General features: G+C 42.8%; 1 protein-coding gene across 19 annotated transcripts in view; it reads right to left on the bottom strand.

Moving 5' to 3' along the window:
• Positions 1-19,754, bottom strand: part of CFAP221 (cilia and flagella associated protein 221) — a 119,189-nt gene that overhangs the window by 55,679 nt on the left and 43,756 nt on the right. For all 19 annotated transcript variants that reach the window (XM_057301386.1, XM_034953950.2, XM_034953951.3 and 16 more), the window contains 4 exons: positions 6,564-6,723; positions 3,137-3,257; positions 2,942-3,053; positions 2,640-2,748 (listed from right to left, as the gene is read on the bottom strand). In XM_057301386.1, the coding sequence (XP_057157369.1) occupies positions 2,640-2,748; positions 2,942-3,053; positions 3,137-3,257; positions 6,564-6,723 (502 nt within the window). The remainder of the gene's footprint in view (positions 1-2,639; positions 2,749-2,941; positions 3,054-3,136; positions 3,258-6,563; positions 6,724-19,754) is intronic.

The following is a 19,754-nucleotide window of genomic DNA, read 5'->3' as shown; positions in this document are numbered from 1 at the left end:
GAAATGTCCAGTAACTGATGAATGAACAAGCAAAATGTTGCATATCCATTCAATGAGATTATTCAGCCATAAAAAGGAATGCAGTACTAACACATGTTATGATGTGGATGAATCTTAAAAACATGTTAAGTGGAGGAAGCCAGTCACAAAAGACTATGTATTCTGTGATTCCCTTTATATGAAATGTCCAGAGTGGGCAAATCCATAGAGACTGAAAGTAGATTGTGGTTGCCAGGGGCTCCAGGGGGTGGGGAGTGGGGAGTGATTGATAATGGGTATGAGGTTTCTTTTTCTAGTGATGCCTATGTTCTGGGATTGAGTAGTGGTGATGGTCATGCAACATTGTGGATTTACTAAAAACCTCTGCACAATATACTTTAAACTGGTTAAAATGATGAATTTTATCACAATTTAAAGAAACGAATATGCAATGTATTCATCACGAAACCCAGCACATATCTTAAATAAATAATAGTTATGATTTTTAAAGTGGAGGTGGAAGGATGTTCTAGAGAACTGTTTTAGGTTAGAGGAGACTAAAGGGACATGAAAGCTAAATACAAATGGTATGATCTTTGACTGGACCCCGGACACCTCTCTTCAAAAACAAAACAAAAACAAACCAGGTACGGGCCGGGTGTGGTGACTCACACTTGTAATCCCAGCACTTTGGAGGCCAGGGCTAGTGGATTGCTTGAGGTCAGGAGTTTGAGACCAGCCTGGGCAATGTGGCAAAACCCTGTCTCTATTTTATTTTTATAAAATTTAAAATAAATACTTTTAAAAAGACTAGGTATACAGTACATTTTGGGACAACTGGCTAAATTTGCCCATAAGACTGATTATTAGATAATATTATTCTATCAGTGTGAAATCTCTTGGAAGTGATTATAACAATGTTGGAGAATGTCTTTGTTCTTAGGAGCTACATACTGAAGTATTTTGGGGTGAAGCTCCCTGATATTTGCAATTTATCTGTAAATGGCTCAGGGGAAAAAGGTGCATGCAGGTGTGTGTGTGCATGCGTGTGGAGTGAGGGGAAGTGTATGTGTCATAATGTCAACAATTAGTGAACCGAGGTCAAGTGTATGTCAGTTTAAGATCTTTCAACATAAAAAGTTGGGAAAAATATTAAAGGAACAACACAGCATTCAGAAAGGGATTTGGGATGTGACTTCAAGTCTGATACAGAGATGCACAGAAAGAACAAAAACACCAGTACTGACAGTGGTCACTGGTCACTGTTGACTGGGGGCATCACCGTGATTTTTTTTTCCTTCTCTATATGTAAAAAAACATGTTTTCAGGTTTCCTACAATGATGACCTACCTGTTTTTCATAATAGGGAAAAGGTGTTTATAAACATAAAATTTTCAGTTCCTTGGAGTACTTCCCGTTAACTGAGGCGGGACCATAACTATAGACTTAAGCTGAGGCAGAAGGGATTTCTGATGGAAACAAGGGCTATTCCCCAGAGACAGGGGAGCAGCCCGGTGGGCACCTTCAGAGGGCTTCAGGTGAGGGCATGTTCTCATGTGTCGGGAAGGGTGGAGCCTGGGTCATGGAGTAGGCAGCCTCTCAATGACACTCTCCAAGAGTCTCTTTTTCAGCCCAGTTTACTTTAGCTCAGGCATGGGGACTCGTACCTGTAATCTCAGCACTTTGGGAGGTCAAGCAGGAGAATACTTGAGCCCAGGGGTTTGGGTCCCACCTGGGCAACATAGTGAGACCCTATCTCTAAAAAAAAAAAAAAAATTGCTGGGCATGGTGGCATGCACCTGTGCTCCCAGCTACTTGGGAGGCTGAAGAGGGAGGATCACTTTAGGCTGGGAGGCTGGGGGTGCAGCCGGCCATGATGTGACACTGAAATATGCAACACTGAAATATGCAAATGTTGCATAACCATAACCTTGGATATGCAACATTTTGCTTGTTCATTTATCAGTTACTGGACATTTCAGTAGTTTCCACTTTTTGACTATTATGAATAATGCTGCTATGAACATTTATATGCACTTTTTTATGTGACCATATCTTTTTTATGTGACCACTCCAGCTGGGGTGACAGAGTGACACCCTTTCTCAAAAAAAAGAGTTTACTTTTCAGCTAAATCTGTACATATCTGATCTGGTAAAAAAAAAAAAAATTGTGAACCAGTTTCTAATTTGGGCACAGAAGCACAAGAATTCTCACATCTCAGTTTAAAAACCTCCATTAGGAGCCCCCCAGAGCCTCACCCCACTGGGCTACCCAGAAGGCCTCTGGGGCACACAGCCCAAGGCACAGGGGCTCCTGGTGAGGTGGAGGATGATGGGGGTGAGATTGGGGGTGCCCAAGGCACCCAGATCTGTCCTGGGGTGAGGGGGTGCCAGCAGCAGTGGCCAGCAGGAGCAGGGAGCATCTCCCACAATTCACTCTGGTCCTGCCACTGGTCACACTTGGGAAACAGCGTGGTTTGGTCACATATATTTATTCCTAATAGAAGCTTCCTACTGAAGGACCACTGGCAGCGAAACAATCATTAAATTCTCCAAAGTACCTAAAAGGTTATTACGTTTTACTGTCTCTCATTTATAAAAGATCATCACCTAAAAATAACTGTACTGTCACTTGATACAAATAATTGCTCAATATTTACCACTTAAGATGATTTTCCATCTCTTCGTGAATGTCCTGTCTGACTTTCTGTTCAAAGAGTGCCTCCTTCATCTGTCTCGTTTTTGAAATTTCAGTGCCCTGGTCCAAAACTGAAGGCAGGAGCAGACAATGTTTATACCAGTAATCAGATTAAAATCATGGGCAGAGAGAAAAACACATGTCTAATGGCGGGGCTTAACAGCAATCTAACTGAATTTTGTTGTTCATAGGTAATCAGTGTGACCAGCAATAACTCTTTCATATTCTGCTCAGGGGCTGCTTTATGGCCAATCAACTGGTTACCTTCTCTTAATTCTTTAATCTTCAATTTTCCTGGTTCTTGGTTTAAAACAGTTGCCACAGCAAATGGATTCGATAAATTTACTGGAAATCTGAGGTTCTGGTACTCAATTTCCTAAGAGACCAAATCAATAGGGAAATCAGTTAGTCTGCCGCTCTGTCACCCTTTCATCGCACCAAGGACAAGGCCCACCGTACCTTCAACTTCTGAGGCTTCGGCTTCGCTGGCGGTCGGTGAAAATTTATATGCATCATTGCTTTTTCTGGAGGAACGTTTACTTTCTTAGAAAGGGTATTCAACCTTTCAAACTCTTCTAATCTATAGGTTAAAACAAGTGTTAGATTAGTAAATAAGCCATTAACTCAAGGTTCCTAATGTTTTATGTTCCTTCTGATAACACCACAACTTGAAGTCCCTTATTATACCTAAACTGAAAATAAATGTGTGCCCCAACAGTGGTCTACTAAAATAAATGTGACGTCCGTGCATTAGAGTATAATCAGCGATATCAAAATTGCCCACCAACGGTTTTTTTTGCCTTACATTCTTTTTTTTTTTTTTTTTTTTTTGAGATGGAGTCTCACTCTGTTGCCAGGCTGGAGTGCAGTGGCATGATCATGACTCACTGCAACCTCTGCCTCCCAGGTTCAAGTGATTCTCCTGCCTCAGCCTCCCGCATACCTGGGACTACACGTGTGCACCACCACACCCAGCTAATTTTTGTATTTTTAGTAGAGACGGGGTTTCACCATGTTGGCCAGGATGGTCTCGATCTCTTGACCTTGTGATCCACCGGCCTCTGCCTCCCAAAGTGCTGGGATTACATTGCCTTACATTCTTAAAGAACATACTGACAGAAAACATGACATGCTGAAAAATGCTCTCAAGGTCTAGCACAATCAATTTCTAGCCTGTTGGTTTTCAATAGCTAGATTTATTACATTTAAAAAAATCTTACCTTGATTTATCTTCCTAGTAAAAGAATGATTATGCCAATTGTTTGTAGCAAGATGTTTCAAAAAGAGACTCAGACTAATGTTTGGGATCTTTTCTGTAATTAGAAACTGACTTTGGACATGGGTAGTTAGAGATAGTGCAGCTAATAGCCCGCAGAAGCTATTCAGGTTATCTGTTATGAGATGCAGTAGAACTGTGTTCTATTCAGAAATGCTACCTTTGAAGCATTTCTTTTTTCTTTTTTTAGAAATTATTTTTATCTAAATAGTTATATTTTTCTGCAACATAAGGCAAAGTTATGATTTTGAAAATAACCATTTTAAAATTTATTTGTTCGGTACCAATTTGGCATAATAGCTTAGGGGAAGCATTTCTTTAAGCAACGATGTGTGGACAATTGTTTTATAGGATAAACACTTGTTTTCCATGACAGTACAAAAATAAGATAAAAAGAGGTGAACATTCACTCACTCTGACAGTTAATATGTATTTGCTGACCACCCACTGAACAGGCCTGGTTGCATTGTATGGAACTTATGTTAGCAACCTCAAATTTAACGTCTCTCATGTAAGAGCATCCTTACAACCCAGGGCATGGGAGAACCTGTCCCTTGGTGAGACTCACACCCACCGACATGCTCTGATGTGCAGGGTGAGGTGTTTAGCCAGGTAGCGAACTGAGGTTCAGCATCCCTGTCTCAGCGGAGCCTTGACACCACCTCTGCTGTTAAATATTGGGGAGCAACTAAACCTGGGGGCGTTAAAAAGCAGCCTCCTAAACAATATCCTCAACGTTGATGACGGAAATGAAGAGGTCTAAGAAAATGATAAATCAGTTACATGTGGAATTTGGCAGTGCCAAATTTAGACATGAGTAAGTCTATCACACACCCTATAATGAAATGAAGAAAGCAATCTATGAAAATTTCTGAGAGCACTACAGCCAGTATTTTTTCCTGTTCAGGAACTACAGCTAGTTTTTTTCCCTTCATGATAGAATTTATATGTTATAATATTATTTGCAGTTCGGAAAGACATGCAGATCTTAAGACATAGTCCTTGACAATGTCAAGAGTATACCAGATAAGATACTAACATAATAATTTAGAAATAGCGTACACCTGCATTTGTATGGTGCTTCTGTCATACAATGCTGTCGTGCATGTAAAAGCACAGCCATGGAAGGATATACAAATACAAATCGCACTCACGTTATGTCTTTAAGAAAGTCATCTGAGTATTGTAGCACCTGATGTGAAGTGGCAAACACCATTTTGCTCACCTGCTTATGTGCCACCAGAAAAATCAGCAGTTTTAAAATTTGTGTTCAGTTCTACTTGTTTGTTGCCCGAGTGATTTCAACGATCGTTATTTGCAGGATTTGGGTTCAGCAGGCCACACTAATATCCTACAGTTGACTTAGGCTGCTTTGAATTTTTAGGAAGAAAAATCATGATATAAATATCTAAGATATCATGGAGTGAGTTCATATTTTGATATAAGGTTGCTACTCCACTTGTAATATGCTTAATGATGTCAATATGTGATGTGTATCCATGCGCAAAGAAGAGGAAAACCAAGATATTTCCCCATCATTTTCAAAATAATTGTCAGAATCTTCTAAGATTGGTATTTATACTGTGACAACTTTTTTGTTTGTTTGTTTGAGATGATGTCTCGCTCTGGCACCCAGGCTGGAGTGCAGTGGCGTGATCTCAGCTCACTGCAACCTCTGCCTCCCAGGTTCAAGCGATTCTCCTGCTTCAGCCTCCCAAGTAGCTGGGATTACAGACACGCTGCCACGCCCAGGTAATTTTTGTATTTTTAGTAGAGACAGGGTTTCCCCATGTTGGCCAGGCTGGTCTTGAAAGCCTGACCTCAGGTGATCCACCCGCCTCAGCCTCCCAAAGTGCTGGGATTACAGGCGCGAGTCACCATACCCAGCAACTTTTAACGTTTATATAAAAATCTCGGGTATAAGAAAAAAATCATGATGTTAACCAGAGGTACTGACATATAAAAGTACAAGCTCATATTCAAATGGAAATGGAAGTTCAGAAAGGATTTGTTATGAAGCACAACTTAATCCCATTTCACATCTTTACTCTGACTTGAAGTCTGATGGTGCTTTGAAAAACCTCCTGTGTTTTTCAAACATTTCTGTTTTTCAGACATTTCTGTCACTGCCTCATGTGAAATCACTTGTTATATGACTTATTTTGGTCTCTTGAGGTTGTGGGCCATTTCCCACTGAGCTTTGCAATGGGCACTGCAAACAGCAGGGACTCAATTAATTAAAATGCTATATGGAAACCTTAAAAACAGTTATGTTGTTCTGGCCCTATTGTTTACATTTTTGACTAGGCAATAAGACACACATATGGTAAAAAAATTCCAACAGTGCACCAGTAGTGATCAGTGAAAAAACATGTCCTTCAAAAATCCCTTTTTCTTGTTTCTTCCCGTCTTGTCAGAAGCAACTCCTGCTACTAGCATAGATATGTTCTATATTTCTGTTATGTTTTAAAGTATATCTTATGTTGGCTCATCATTTTAAATAAGTTTTTGATGACATTCTTTTACAAGAAAGACAGAATGGAAGAAAGGAAGACTTGGATTTTCAAAAAAGGGTTAAAAATAAACAAAAACACTGCAAAGACGCCATACGGTAAGGCCATGTTGGGATAGCACGTTCCGGTGAAGACACATTCGTATGGTTGAGAGTTGAACTGCGAAATCCATAACTGCATTTTTATTTGTGCAGTCCCATACTGAAAGGGTGTAAACTTAATAGTCACAGTCATCTTCCCATTAGCCGGAATTATTCCTGAGAGGAAAGAAATGAGAAAATGTGATACCCTCTCTTCTTGCCAAGTCCAGTCACAGGCTGACACACACACAAATATGGCTGACCCTCTGACAACGCGGAGATTAGGGGCACTGACTCCCCACACAGTTGAAAATCCACACATAACTTTTGGCTTCCCAAAAACTTAACTAATAGCCTACAGTTGACTAGAAGCCTTAAAGATAACATAAACAGTCAATTAACACATATTGTATATGTTATATGTATTTTTACTATAAACCAGATAAAAGAAAATGTCATTATGGAAATGATAAGGAAGAGAAAATATATTTGTTATTCATTAAGTGGAAGTGGATCATCACAGAGGTCTTCATTCTCTTTGTCTTCGTGTTGAATAGGCTGAGGAGGAGGAAGAGGAGGGATTGATCTTGCTGTCTCAAGGGTGGTAGAGGCAGAAGAGGTGGAAGAGGTGGAAGAAGAGGCAGGCACACTCGGTTTAACTTTTACTGAAAAAAGTCTGAATATAAGTGGGCCCATGCAATTCAAATCCATGCTGTTCAAGGGTCAACTGTACATTCTTCCCATGCTAAGCACAAGCACAGTCTTTCTATTATCCTTATGTAGCTTTTTCATTAAATACATGTGAATCAACTTCTGCATGTTTACATTGATCTTATTTATTAATTACTATATTAATCCTTTACAATAATTATTTGATTGTGTCACTTCTACAAATATATACACATCAATCTGCATTAGCGATTCAGACATGAATTCCCAGAACTATCATCTGTAAGCAAATTACCAGATGTCAATATTAATGCTGTAAGCAACAGGAAAAGCTAGGAACGCACATACAAGTTTGTGTTCAAATAATTCAGTTCTTTCTTTGTATAATTTGATTCTTTCTTTTCAAATCTTTAGGATGGACTGTTATTCTCCCCAGAGTCAAATATCACACCGTGCCTAATTCCTCTTTTGTATCTCTGGTGCCAACAGGGCTTGGAACATAGTAAGTGCTAAAAATGTGGAGAGAAAAAGAGAAGAAAGGGAGGATCAATGTTATTTATTTATTTACTTATTGCTGTCCCCAACTAGAATGTAAACTGGAGGACGAATGTTCTGACTTCCACTGAAGGCTCTTAGGTTTGCTTTCTAGATGAGACCGTCTGCCCTTGTGCATCTGGTCCTCCCACTGTCCCTGCAGAGGCCTCGCACAGTCCCCCCAAACATGCCCTCCTTTGCATCCATCCACTTCCTGAATCTTGTGCTACCCTCCCTTCTCCCTGTGCCCAACCACGTGGGCCTTTCCTTCACCCATTCATGTGCTTATTAAGTGCTTACTTAATAAGCACTTAATAAGTGTGCCAGGCACTGTTTTAAGCACTAAAGTTAGAGCAATAAACAAAACAAATCCCAGATCTCACAGTTTACATTCTAGTGGGGGACAGCAAAACATAAATAAATAAACAAATGAACATAAAATACAAAGTCAAGACATGAATACCAACAGGCAGGAGGAAGCAAGTGGGTGGAAAGGAAAGGCCCCCCTTGTGAGGAGAGGTGGGAGCAGGAGTATGAGAACGAAAGGGCCTTGGCTCTAATCCCTTTTCGTTGGCTCCTGCAGGCTCTGTACTGTGCACTGGCTCAGCACTTGCAATTCCCTAGGCCTGAAGAACTCTCTCCAGATTTTCTTTTAGCTTCATCCTACTCCCGGAAATTATTGCATTTACCATCTGCCTTCTCCTAGTTAGAGTGTAAATTTTAGGAAAGCAGGCACCTGCTCATTATTGCATTCCCAGCACAATAAATTCTTGCTGAATGAGTGAACGAACCCAAACTTAAAAGCCTATATCAACCTATATATTACACCAAACTCCCTATGCCTCTCCCTCCACAGGAACCTTCAGTCAGCCCTACTGAACTCGCGTTCCCTTGATGTGTTACCTTTCAAAATTTCCCTGTCTCCCAACTAGGTATCAAGCTCATAAGGCAGACACCAGCCCCATACCTTTTATATCTTCCTGGATCCCCAGCACAGTGCTTTAGAAATAGGTCTTCGTCAATTTCCTGAGAGCAGAAGTCAAACTCTTTCAATGATACCCACTAGTGACCCTAGAATCCACTGCAGGGAGGAGGGAATCAGCAAAAGACCTTGGGTCCATCAGCCAACCTAAGACCAGCTGGATAGAAACTGTGACTCTCCATCATGTGTGGGGCTTCAATACTTTGACCACCCACTTGGTCAGAAAATAACCCCCTTTAACCCATAAATTGACCCGGGGCTCTAAAATAAAAGCATTCTATTGCTTCTGCTCTAGCTCATTAACTTAAAAAAATAAAGACAAGCTCTGGAAGCAAGGATTAATGTTTGCCTTGACCCGGCTGATTTATTTTTAAGTGCTGCCAGCTCAGACCTAATACATAAAGCACACTGTGAAGGTGTAGTCTAGGCAACCAGAGTACACTGCTTTTTCCATTAACAGGGATGCCAGTTAACACAGGGAGCAGCAGATCGTCAAATGTTAGCAGCTGTAAAAGGCGTGCCAAGGAGTTACAGCTTACTGCTCAGCCAAAACTAACAGTGGCACAAAGGAGAGTATGTTTCATGCTTTTAAAGTGAGAAGGGCACCCCCCACCCCAAATTGCTCTCTTATGCTCCAGGCCAATTTCATCTGGTCAATTTCAGATCACCACCCTTAACATAACCAGGGGTAATGTGGAATCACAGGACATGGAGGGTGGTGAGCAGAGACAGAGAGAAGAGGAAAAAACTCAGAAATCAACTGAAGGCTAAGAACACCCTAGTTTATCAATACGATGGGTATCATAAAGAAAAAGTAACAGCACTGAAAAATAATACAGTGAAATAAATGAAGTCATGAGGAAATACCACTGTGTCTTCACTTGGACTACAATTATATAAAGCATGTGCAAAAGTATGAAAAGTTATTAAAAGGAGACAGAAAAACAAAAGCACATTACTTGTTATGGCAGTGAGGCCCAGGATGGGGAACAGTGAAAAAAATTTCTTCTTTCCCATGTCCAGACAGTGTTACTATAACATTGTACTAACGCTGTAAAATTATTTAATTTTAAAATAATTTTTTCTTCAAAGATCTCAAAAAGTACAGATCACTGTCCCTAAATTGTCATAGAGCCATTCGAGCCACATACTTAAGGTGTTATTGAGGCAGAAAAGAGTCTGGAGACAAGGAACCTAAGGCTGATTCATGCTGACCTCCTAGAACTAAATCAGAAAGAAAAACCCAACTCTCCACACCTAAGCAACAAAAGGACTGGAGGCTACTCCCTTTGTAAAACCCCCCACATTTTCTGCGCGGCAGATGGAAAATTGAAAGTATCTCTGATTGATTGCAGAAAGCAACCAAAGCATAGGAGTCTAAGTTTGTAACTTCACTTCAGCCTCTGATTGGGGGTTACTCCTTCATTTACATAGGGTGCACATCAAGTAACCAATGGGAAACCTCTAGAGGGTATTTAAACCCCAGAAAATTCTATAACAGAGCTCTTGAGGCCCTATGCTCACTGGCTCCCACCCTGTGGAGTACACTTTCGTTTTTCGGTAAATTTCTGCTTTTCTTGGCTCTTTCCTTGCTTTGTGTATTTTGTCCAATTCCTTGTTCAAAACGCCAAGAACCTGGACACCCTCTACTGGTAACATTATAAGTATTGGTTTTAATATTCCAAGATTTAGGGTTCCTCTAGCTTGATGACTTTGGGTAAACTACTCGATCTCTCAAAGCTAATGTTGGGAAATTAATAGCTATTTAGCTTTAAAATCATCCACATTCTAACAATGCTTTCGATTCACTGGATTACAGAAAGGAGGGCTACCATCCCACTCACAGTGGCAACACTCCACAGCCTCTGCTGCTGCCCAGGGAGTGTGGGCAAGAGAGAGGCCCCAGGACCACACAGACCCTGACTTAGACCTTGCTTGATTATACATGAATTGTGTAACTCCGCTTGGCTACCTTAGCTGAGGCTCAGTTTTCTCATCTGTAAAATGAGACAAGGCTTAAAGGAGAAAATAATGTACAGGGTCTGGGATAGTGCTTGGTACGTAGTGTGTGTCCTATAAATGTGGCCTTCTCAATCCTTATGCTAAATAAAACAAGAAACAATTTATTGTGTATTAAATTGTCTTTAAAATATCAGAAAGAAGAAATATTTCTTTGAAAAACTTACACTTGACCCGCTTGAGTTCTTACACAGGAAGAGGCAATTGCCTCACGATGCCAAATCACTGGGATGAGGGTCCCAAAGCACTAGGTCTTCCTTTTGCTCCACAAAAGTGCCAAGTGCAGGCGATCCACAGCTCAGAAGACAAGGACTCAGCGGCCTCTACAAGGTCTATTTTAAAACATAGGCCTGGACACTTATCATGAAGAGGTGAAAGAGAAGCCCTGAGGGCTTTTGGATACCGTTCATGTCTAAATTTCCCGGGAAGAACAAGCCCTGCTCAGCCATAGCAGATGAAGACACGTGTGGTGCACATACTGAGACGCTAACAATCCCTAGTACTTATTTTAATCTTTTATTCCTTTCTCCCTCCCGCAAGCTTTTTTGACTGGAACTAGAAATAAGTGGTAAAATTAAGTCTTTTGGAATCCACTAACTTTCTGTTTCATCCCTGTTCATCAAATATCCAAAATGCAGACCTCGGCTGCAACACCAGACAACCTGAGGGCTGTGCCTGTACTGATGGGGGGATGTGGAGAAGGAGTCTGAGTAGAGGATGCTGGGGAGGATGCCAGGCCAGGAATTCCTTTTCCATCAAGTATATAAGCTGCTGGCCAGGAGCAATGTGTGCAGCACACAGGCATTGGTGCCTAACATCGCGGAGACAGCACCCATGGAGGGCAGGGCGACTGGAGGGGCTTCAGAGCCTGCTCTAGGAGCTGCAGGAAGTGCAGCGCACCCCCCAGCCACCCACTGCTGGAGCCCATTCACTCCATCATCTGTCCCTCACCATCTCCAAGGTCACCACCCATCCAAGCCAACCTCAGCTCCTTCCTGAGGGGAAGGCCTGTGCCCACCTTGTGCTACTCCAACATGCATTCCCCTCAGGAGCCAAAGAGACTTTTTAAAATATGCATCAGGCCATGTCACCCTCTGCTTCAAACTCTCCAGTAGACTCCCATCCCACTCAGAACCCAATCCTAATACCTACCCTCCTCGAACCCCTGCAGGCCTCTCCAATAGGCCTTGCACACTGCTCCCCTCGCTCACACACCCTGGCCACAATGGGCCCTCGTCTTTCCCTTGAATGTGACCATTGCCGAGCCTGTTCCAGCCTTGCAGCCCTGTGTGGGTTGCTTCCTCTGCTTGAAACCCTCTTCCCAAGTCTGGTGCCTTTCTGTTAACTGGGTCTAAGCCGACATGACTTTTCCTCCAAGAAGCTCTTCTCGACCACCAAGTTGAGAGCAGTCACCTGGTCACATCGCCATGTCTTATTTTTCTCACCACCATTTTTACTCTGGACAATGTCTTTTGTTTGCAGGCCTGCCTGTCTCCCCCGACTGGCATCTCTGCTCCAACACAGCAGGGACCAGGTCTGTCTTGCTCTCTTCAGTACCCAATGCCTATACCAGTGTCTGATGCCCAGCAGGCGCTCAGTAGTTACTTACGGAATGAATGGACAGATGAAGTATGTAAGACCACAGGGAGGAGGTGAGCCCGGCAGAAACCAAGCGCAGAGCATTTCTGGCAAAAGATAGTGAAGTAAAGCTTCAGCTCAACTACCCTTCTTCAAAATCACAAAACAATAAGGAAAAGAAGGGTAAAAATGGTAAGGAAAAAAAATCTATTAAATAGGGAAGTGGCTATAATCCTAAAGCACAAACAAAAAGCCTGACTACCAAGTCCTGTAAACTGAGACATGGGAGCATGCCGAGAACCAAGAGGGGCAGATTTCTCCTAAAGTAAGAGTCACAGCCCTGGAAAAGTCTCTAACTACTCTTTGGTTAAAGTGACAAAATGTAGGAGTCTGCCTGGGCCTTGAGCAGGGACAGAGATAAAAGAGACCAAACCCCAGCATCACAGACCAGCAGGGGAGGGGGCTGAAGAAGCAGCTAGGCTGCCACACCATGCCCACTGTCTGTGACCTTGGACCCAGTTCAGAAGGCGCTGAAAGTGACCTGGCAGGGAGGGAGGAGAGTCGTGACCACTGTACAGCAGCACACAGGACAGGTGACTCTCCTGGGAGCCACCAGCCCTTGTGACCACTGAGCAGAGATGGGAGACGTTCTCTCAGAGGGCTTGAATACACAGACTGTGGGGCTGGGTTCTCTGCATTGCAACCCCAGCTCTGCTGCTTCCCAACTTTGTGCCCTCATGCAACCTACATAACACTCCATGCCTCAGCTTCCTCATCAGCAAAGTGGACAGAATAATGGAATCTACTTCATAAGAGTTGCTGGGGTATTAAATGAGTTTGTGCATCCGGTGTAGTGTCTGGCACATGGTAAGCACGATGTAAGCATTAGCTATTCAAATTATTATCCCTTCTTCCACATTATTCTTTTGCTGCTGGCAGGCTGTATTCAACACTGAGTAGAGTGCTGAATAGAACACCACAGGTGCTGTGCATATAAACTGCAAAACTAAAAATTAATACTTTTTGAAGGAGGAGAGGAACAGAAAGAAAATCACATAAAGAATACACATGATGACCGGGTGCGGTGGCTCACACCTGTAATCCCAGCACTTTGGGAGGCTGAGGAGGGTGGATCACGAGGTCAGAAGTTCAAGACCAGCCTGAACAATATGGTGAAACCCCATCTCTACTAAATATACATAACAAAAAAAATTAGCCGGGTGTGTTGGTGCACACCTGTAGTCTCAGCTACTCAGGGGGCTGAGGCAGGAGGATCGCTTGAACCTGGGAGGCAGAGGTTGCAGTGAGCCAAGATCATGCCACTGCACTCCAGCCTGGCAACAGAGCGAGACTCTGTTTCAAAAAAAAAAAAATACACATGATAAGAGGACAACCTCAGGACACAAGTAGTTCATGAGAGTCTTAAAGAAAACAGACAGTATGGCCTCATCACAGGAACAGTCACCAGAATTCAAGAAAGCAATGTAAGAACACACTCAAAGGAGACGAAAAGAGAACTGGTGGAGCTCAGAAGACACATGGAAAAAGAAAAGGAACTGTATGTTATGGTTTGGATGTTTGTCCCCTGCAAATCTCATGTTGAAATGTGGTTCCCACTGTTGGAGGTGGGGCCTGCTGGAAGGTGTTGGGTCATGTGGGTGGATGCCTTATGAATGGCTGAGCACCATCTCTTGCTGATGAGTGAGTTCTTGCACTGAGTTCACATGAGAGCTGGTGGGGTTTTTGTTGTTGTTGTTATTGTTTTGTTTTGTTTTGTTTTTGAGACAGAGTCTCGCTCTGTTGCCCAGGCAGGAGTGCAGTGGTGCCATCTCAGCTCACTGCAAGCTCCGCCTCCCAGGTTCACGCCATTCTCCTGCCTCAGCCTCCCGGTAGCTGGGACTATAAGCGCCCGTCACTACGCCTGGCTAATTTTTTGTATTTTTAGTAGAGACAGGGTTTCACTGTGTTAGCCAGGATGGTCTCGATCTCCTGACCTCGTGATCCGCCCTCCTCGGCCTCCCAAAGTGCTGGGATTACAGGCGTAAGCCACCATGCCCGGCCAAGAGAGCTGGTGTTTAAAGAACCTGGCACCTCCCCACCTCTCTCTTGCTCCCTCTCTCACCATCTGATACCGCCTACTCTCCCTTTGCCTTCTACCATAGTTGGAAGCTTCCTGAGGCCTCACTAGGAGCAGATGCCAGCACCATGCTTCCTGTACATCCTACAGACCCAATTAAACCTCTTTTTTTAAAATAAATTACCAAGCTTCAGATATTCCTTTATAGCAACACACAGACTAACACAAGCACTGAGGTGGAAACATCAGCAAAGGAACAACAATAAACACACACTCATATGTATACACCACACTCATGCAAATACCACATACATGCACACACATACACACACACTGAAAACACAGGTAAGGATGTGGCAGGTAGGAATGAGAAATCCACACAAAATGAAATTATTTTAAAGCAGATAATAGATACTGAAGGCAAAGGAGAACCAACATACACACATAATTGGTATTCCTGAGGAAGAGAACAAAGCAAATAGAACATGAAAACATTCAAGGTTTTACTAGTTGAAACATTTCCCAAAATAACAAGTCATTTTTCTCCAGATCAAAAGGATATGCCATTTTCCAGGGGACAAAAATGATGCAGAACAACACCAATACATATCCTGGTGAACTGCTTAACCTCAAGACTAAAAAGAAAATTTCTGAGGGCATCCAGAATTCACCTTCAATGGGGAACAACTCAGCCCAGCCTCCAAATTCCTAGCAAAGCCAAAGCCGGGGACGATCAGCAAGGTCTACTAAGTTCTGAGATAGACCAAGTTGGAAACCAAGACTGTTAGACCTCAACAGGTTGTCTTTCAAGATTGCAGACAGCAGAGAGACACTGTCAAACATGCGAGCACGGAGGCATGCGGCCCCAGGAGCCTCTGGTTAACAAGCCACTAGGTGACAGCATCCAGACAGCCAGAAAAACTGAAGTGAAGAATTTGTGAATGTAGGGAACATGGAATAAAGAATAGAGGTGAAATCTGTGGCTCCATTTCAATAGGAACTAAATAGCTACAGCATTCATGGTCACAAAAGAGAATATAAATGCTATAGACAACATAGAAGGGTACGACAAAGCCAGGAGTTCTAAGAGGGGAGGGAGAAAGTACATGCATGCTGTTTCCCATTTTCCATGGCCAAGATTCCAGCTGAAGGTGAGGCACACAGTTGAAGAAGACAGTGGCTCTGACCTCTTAATGCCTTCATTATCTCTTTTCTTAATTTTAGCAACAAATTTTAGGAATGAATATTGCATATACCAAGGAAGTTCACCAATTCCTTTTAGCTTCACTTGTTTTTCTTCAGTCAATATCAAGTAACATCATTTTTACATATCATATGATCCAAGTTTTCTTGTAGTTTTCCGTGTCTCTGCATCATCGTATGCCTCCAGCCTCCCTCTTTCTCCTCTTTGTACATAGGCACAGAGAGGTGTCTGCAGGGATAAATGTTCATGATGTTTCTGGAGTGATGAGATTCTCGGTAATGTTTTTTCAACTTGGATTTGGTACTTTTCTTCAGTGTTTTAATTTTTATATAATAAACACATTTCATTTTTTATAAAGCCATTTTTAAAGAAATATTTTTATTTGCTGAACCTCATTTCTTCTATACTTTACACCTGGAGTGGCTCTTTTTTTCCCATTGTTGCTGTTGCCTGTTTTCTGGCATGGCACCTACCCCAGACCAGTGTTGTGGGACCTGCAGAAGTGCCTGCTGTCTATCACGAAAGCCACATTCTCTTCCAGCCCCCTGGAAGACTGGCTTTCCCAGCAGGGTGAGAGGCTGGGCCAAACCATCTGACTTCTTCTTGGCCTTGCTGGAACAAGCACTTCTGTATGGGCAGTAGAGGTGTGAGGAAAGAGTTTCATTAAGATACAGGCATTGTCCTCTGGGTCAAGTTCACTGACTGCTGCTGTGGTCAACTGAGCTCAAGCAGCCCAGAATGACAGCCCATCAAATGGTCCTCTTGGACAGGGTCATAGAATTCAATGAGATGGTGCATGTGATATGCTTAGCACAGCACCTGGCATGCGGCTAACAATTAGTAAATAGAAGCAATTATGAACATCATGCCAGCCACGCTGTGTGCAACCACTGCCACCCATCAAGGGTATATTGAGCACCAGGTAAAACTGACCATTGCTACCAATGTGACAGAAGATTGCCACCTGTCTGTCCAGCTTTTCCTGACTTCTTCAGTGTGTCATTATTAATTACCTACGTCCTTTAAAAGCTAGGGAACTCATTTGCATCTCATATATTAACTATCCCTAATTATTCTCCCTTCCTCACTATTGGGTTTGGTGCTTTGGAAAATCTTTTAAAGGTTTCATCTCTCTATTTTACCTCTCGTAAGGACTCTTTTCCAACCCTGCATATGGCCCCCGGCTGTTCCTCCATTTGCTGACCTGGAAGGTTATCATTATCAGAGGCCCTCTGCTGGTTATCTCACTAATTTCCATCACTTGTTGGAAGTGAACCTTGCCAAAGACCTGCATGTTTTCATTTCTGTAAGCAGTCATATAGCCACTATGTGTTTTCTGAGATAAGGCTGTTCATCATGGTCTTAACTACCAGCAAGAAGCATTTTATGGGGGCCTGCGCTGTGTGCTGGAGATCTGGTCTCACCCTCCCCTTGACAATCCTGATCTGTACCCCGCACAGTTTGTGCTGGGGTTTGGGGGTCTTCTGTCTCACCTGTCCGCAGGAGTACAGTGAGGCAGGGAGGAGAAGTAGGGGAAACTTCCCCTCATTATTTTCCCTTGTGGATGTAATGGCTCTGCTCTGGAATCCCAAAGGCTGCTGGACCCTGCAGGTAGGTCTTATTATGTGATAAACTACCTCAGCCAGGGGCCAAGGGGCCTTTGGAGAAAGAAGAGGCAAAAAGGAACCAGCACATGCTCCCTTTTGAAATGTAAGTGGGTAAATGCTGGTGTGTGGACAGCACAGTGGCAGGTATGGCCAAGAGTATGGCTGAGCCCAGCTGAGATGACATGATTGGACTAGCGGCAAGTCCAGACAGGCTGCCCAGAGCAGGTGCTGCATGAAAGAGCCTTGAACCTCAACAGGCAGGGTACAGTGCTCTTGGTGTCCTTGTGCTCATGCTGGAGGATGGGGATTCATTCTTTGCTAGAAGGTGCTTCCTGCTGGATTGGTGGCCCCCAGGTAATGTCTAGAACCAAAAAGTGGTTTGAGGCCAAGGCAAGGGCAGAGGCTCTGGGTTTACTCCCAGACTGATATAAAGTTGTAAAAAATGTGCATTTCAGAAGAAAATGCAAAATATAAAATTATTTGTAAGTGGCTTATATTTTCTTATAATTAAAAAAAGAGAATGAACTTATTGAAACTTTATATAAGAACTCTAAGCAACAGCCCCCAAGGAACTCTTGCTTAGCCAGCCACTTAATGCTATAATTTACCATTTATATGAGTTAGATGCATTCTTCCCTAGCATTTGTGACAACAAGGGAATGTCCAGGATCACAAAATAGTGACAAGTAGACAAGTTCAACAATTTTTTTGTGGCATTTGCCTGATTTCCGATGCTAATAAGACCTTGGTCAATACTTCTCTTCAGAGTTCACGGAAAAAAAAATATCTTGGCCAAAGTCATGTATTGCTGGCTCTTCCAAAATTATCAACAGAGTGTTCTTGAAGTTTTGGTTGCATATGATTTCTTGTCAGCAGTACAGGAAGGTCATAAAATCCTTTATTCATTTTCTCCAGCCTCAGGAATATCTTGGCCCCCAACAACAGCAGGTCCAGCTTTTGACGGCTACAGAGCCCACCTGCATCTTAAGGATGGCCAGTTGAGTTAAAGTTGAGGGCATACCTTATAAATAGAATTATTAATAGCTTGATTCAAATTGTTTTTTCATTTGGCAAACTTGAGCATAAAATGCCTGGAAGGTGTGCGTAGATGATGCTTCTAGTTCCTAGAGAAGATATGGCTTCAGAACCTAACAGACTAGGGATGTCCCAAGTCTTTTAGAAATAAGTTACCAAACACGTGCTTGAAACAGTGTCTACAAATACACATGCTAACTGTGTAAAATTAGCCCAGTTTCTTAGTCTATCTGAACCCAGTTTGTAAAACGGAGGCAATAATGCCTTGTGGCCAAAAAGCCATCCAAAACTGTCCAGCTGTATGGCCTCCGAGTCAAGCCAGATGCCTGGCAAGTCAGGAGACCAGTAAGCACAAAGATTGCCTGAGCTGCACTCACTCTCCATGCAGCCAAGGCTTTCTTCACTGCAGGTGGAATTCTGGAACCTCAAAAGTATAACAGCCAACAATGTACTGATACACCATCAAAGTGGGAAACCAAACCAAGAACGTTCCTGAGACTGGTGGAGCAACGATGACCTGAGATTCACAAAATAGCTACCGAGGAGGCTGAAGGGCAGAGCCCATGAGACCAGTTTGGAATGCCACATCTGCAACACCATCCACACAATGCAGGTCATTCAAACCAGCAAAAGACAGGTCCCAAAGTCCAAGAGCCCTGGCTTGCCGGGCTTCCCTCTCTCCTTCATTCTCTTCTTTTGCACTGCACTTGCCTGATTTTCTTCCTTGGTCTTTCTTTGTTCCTGGATCCACTTCCCCTTGCTGTCCTCTGAGTGTCTGAGTGGCCCTCGGTCTACTTCTCTATCCACGCTCACTCCCAAGGTGACCTCATGTCCAGTCCCATGGCTGTACAAACGTACAACACCCAGTGACATCCAAGTGTATGTCCCTGGCACTCCCCTCTCTCTCAACTCCAAACTGGTATATTCAATTTAATTTCACTTAAAGGACAAATTTAACATATTAAGTAATAAACAAAGTACCAAAACAACCACAATCTCTTACCTGATGAATCAGACAAAGTATCTCATGTATCATGCATTTGTCTGAATTATGTGGCCCTGCATTTTATAATCTGAGCACTGGGGGAAAGGCCTGCATGATTTTTTTAAGTGTGTCATACATAGTTGTCAGTCAATTCTGCTTAATGCTGTATTTTATTATCTATGTAGTACCCTGATTTTGAATAGGTTGTGTTTCAAAACCCTCTGGGTAAATTAATATTCTGAGTCTTAGGTCACAGTTTTTTAGGGAAGTATGGCTAGGCCATAAGCTATTGAGCTTTTCTTCCTTTTCCTGGCTACTGATGTCAGCTCATTTCAAGATCTCAAGTCCCATGTGAGTTCATTCCAACACTACGAATTCCTGGACTCCTGTCTGTACCCACCTCAGTCATACCTGTAAACCTGCACGCTGACCTGTCTAAAACAGCTCCCATCATGACTGCTCAGAAATTGTAGTGGTCCCTTCTGCCCATGGAACTTAATAGAATTAGGGACCATCAG

The sequence above is a fragment of the Pan paniscus genome, chromosome 13, assembly GCF_029289425.2.
Source record: "Pan paniscus chromosome 13, NHGRI_mPanPan1-v2.0_pri, whole genome shotgun sequence".
Lineage (NCBI taxonomy): Eukaryota > Metazoa > Chordata > Mammalia > Primates > Hominidae > Pan > Pan paniscus.
Note: the sequence above shows the minus strand (reverse complement) of the source record. Positions and strands in the feature narration are given on the sequence as shown.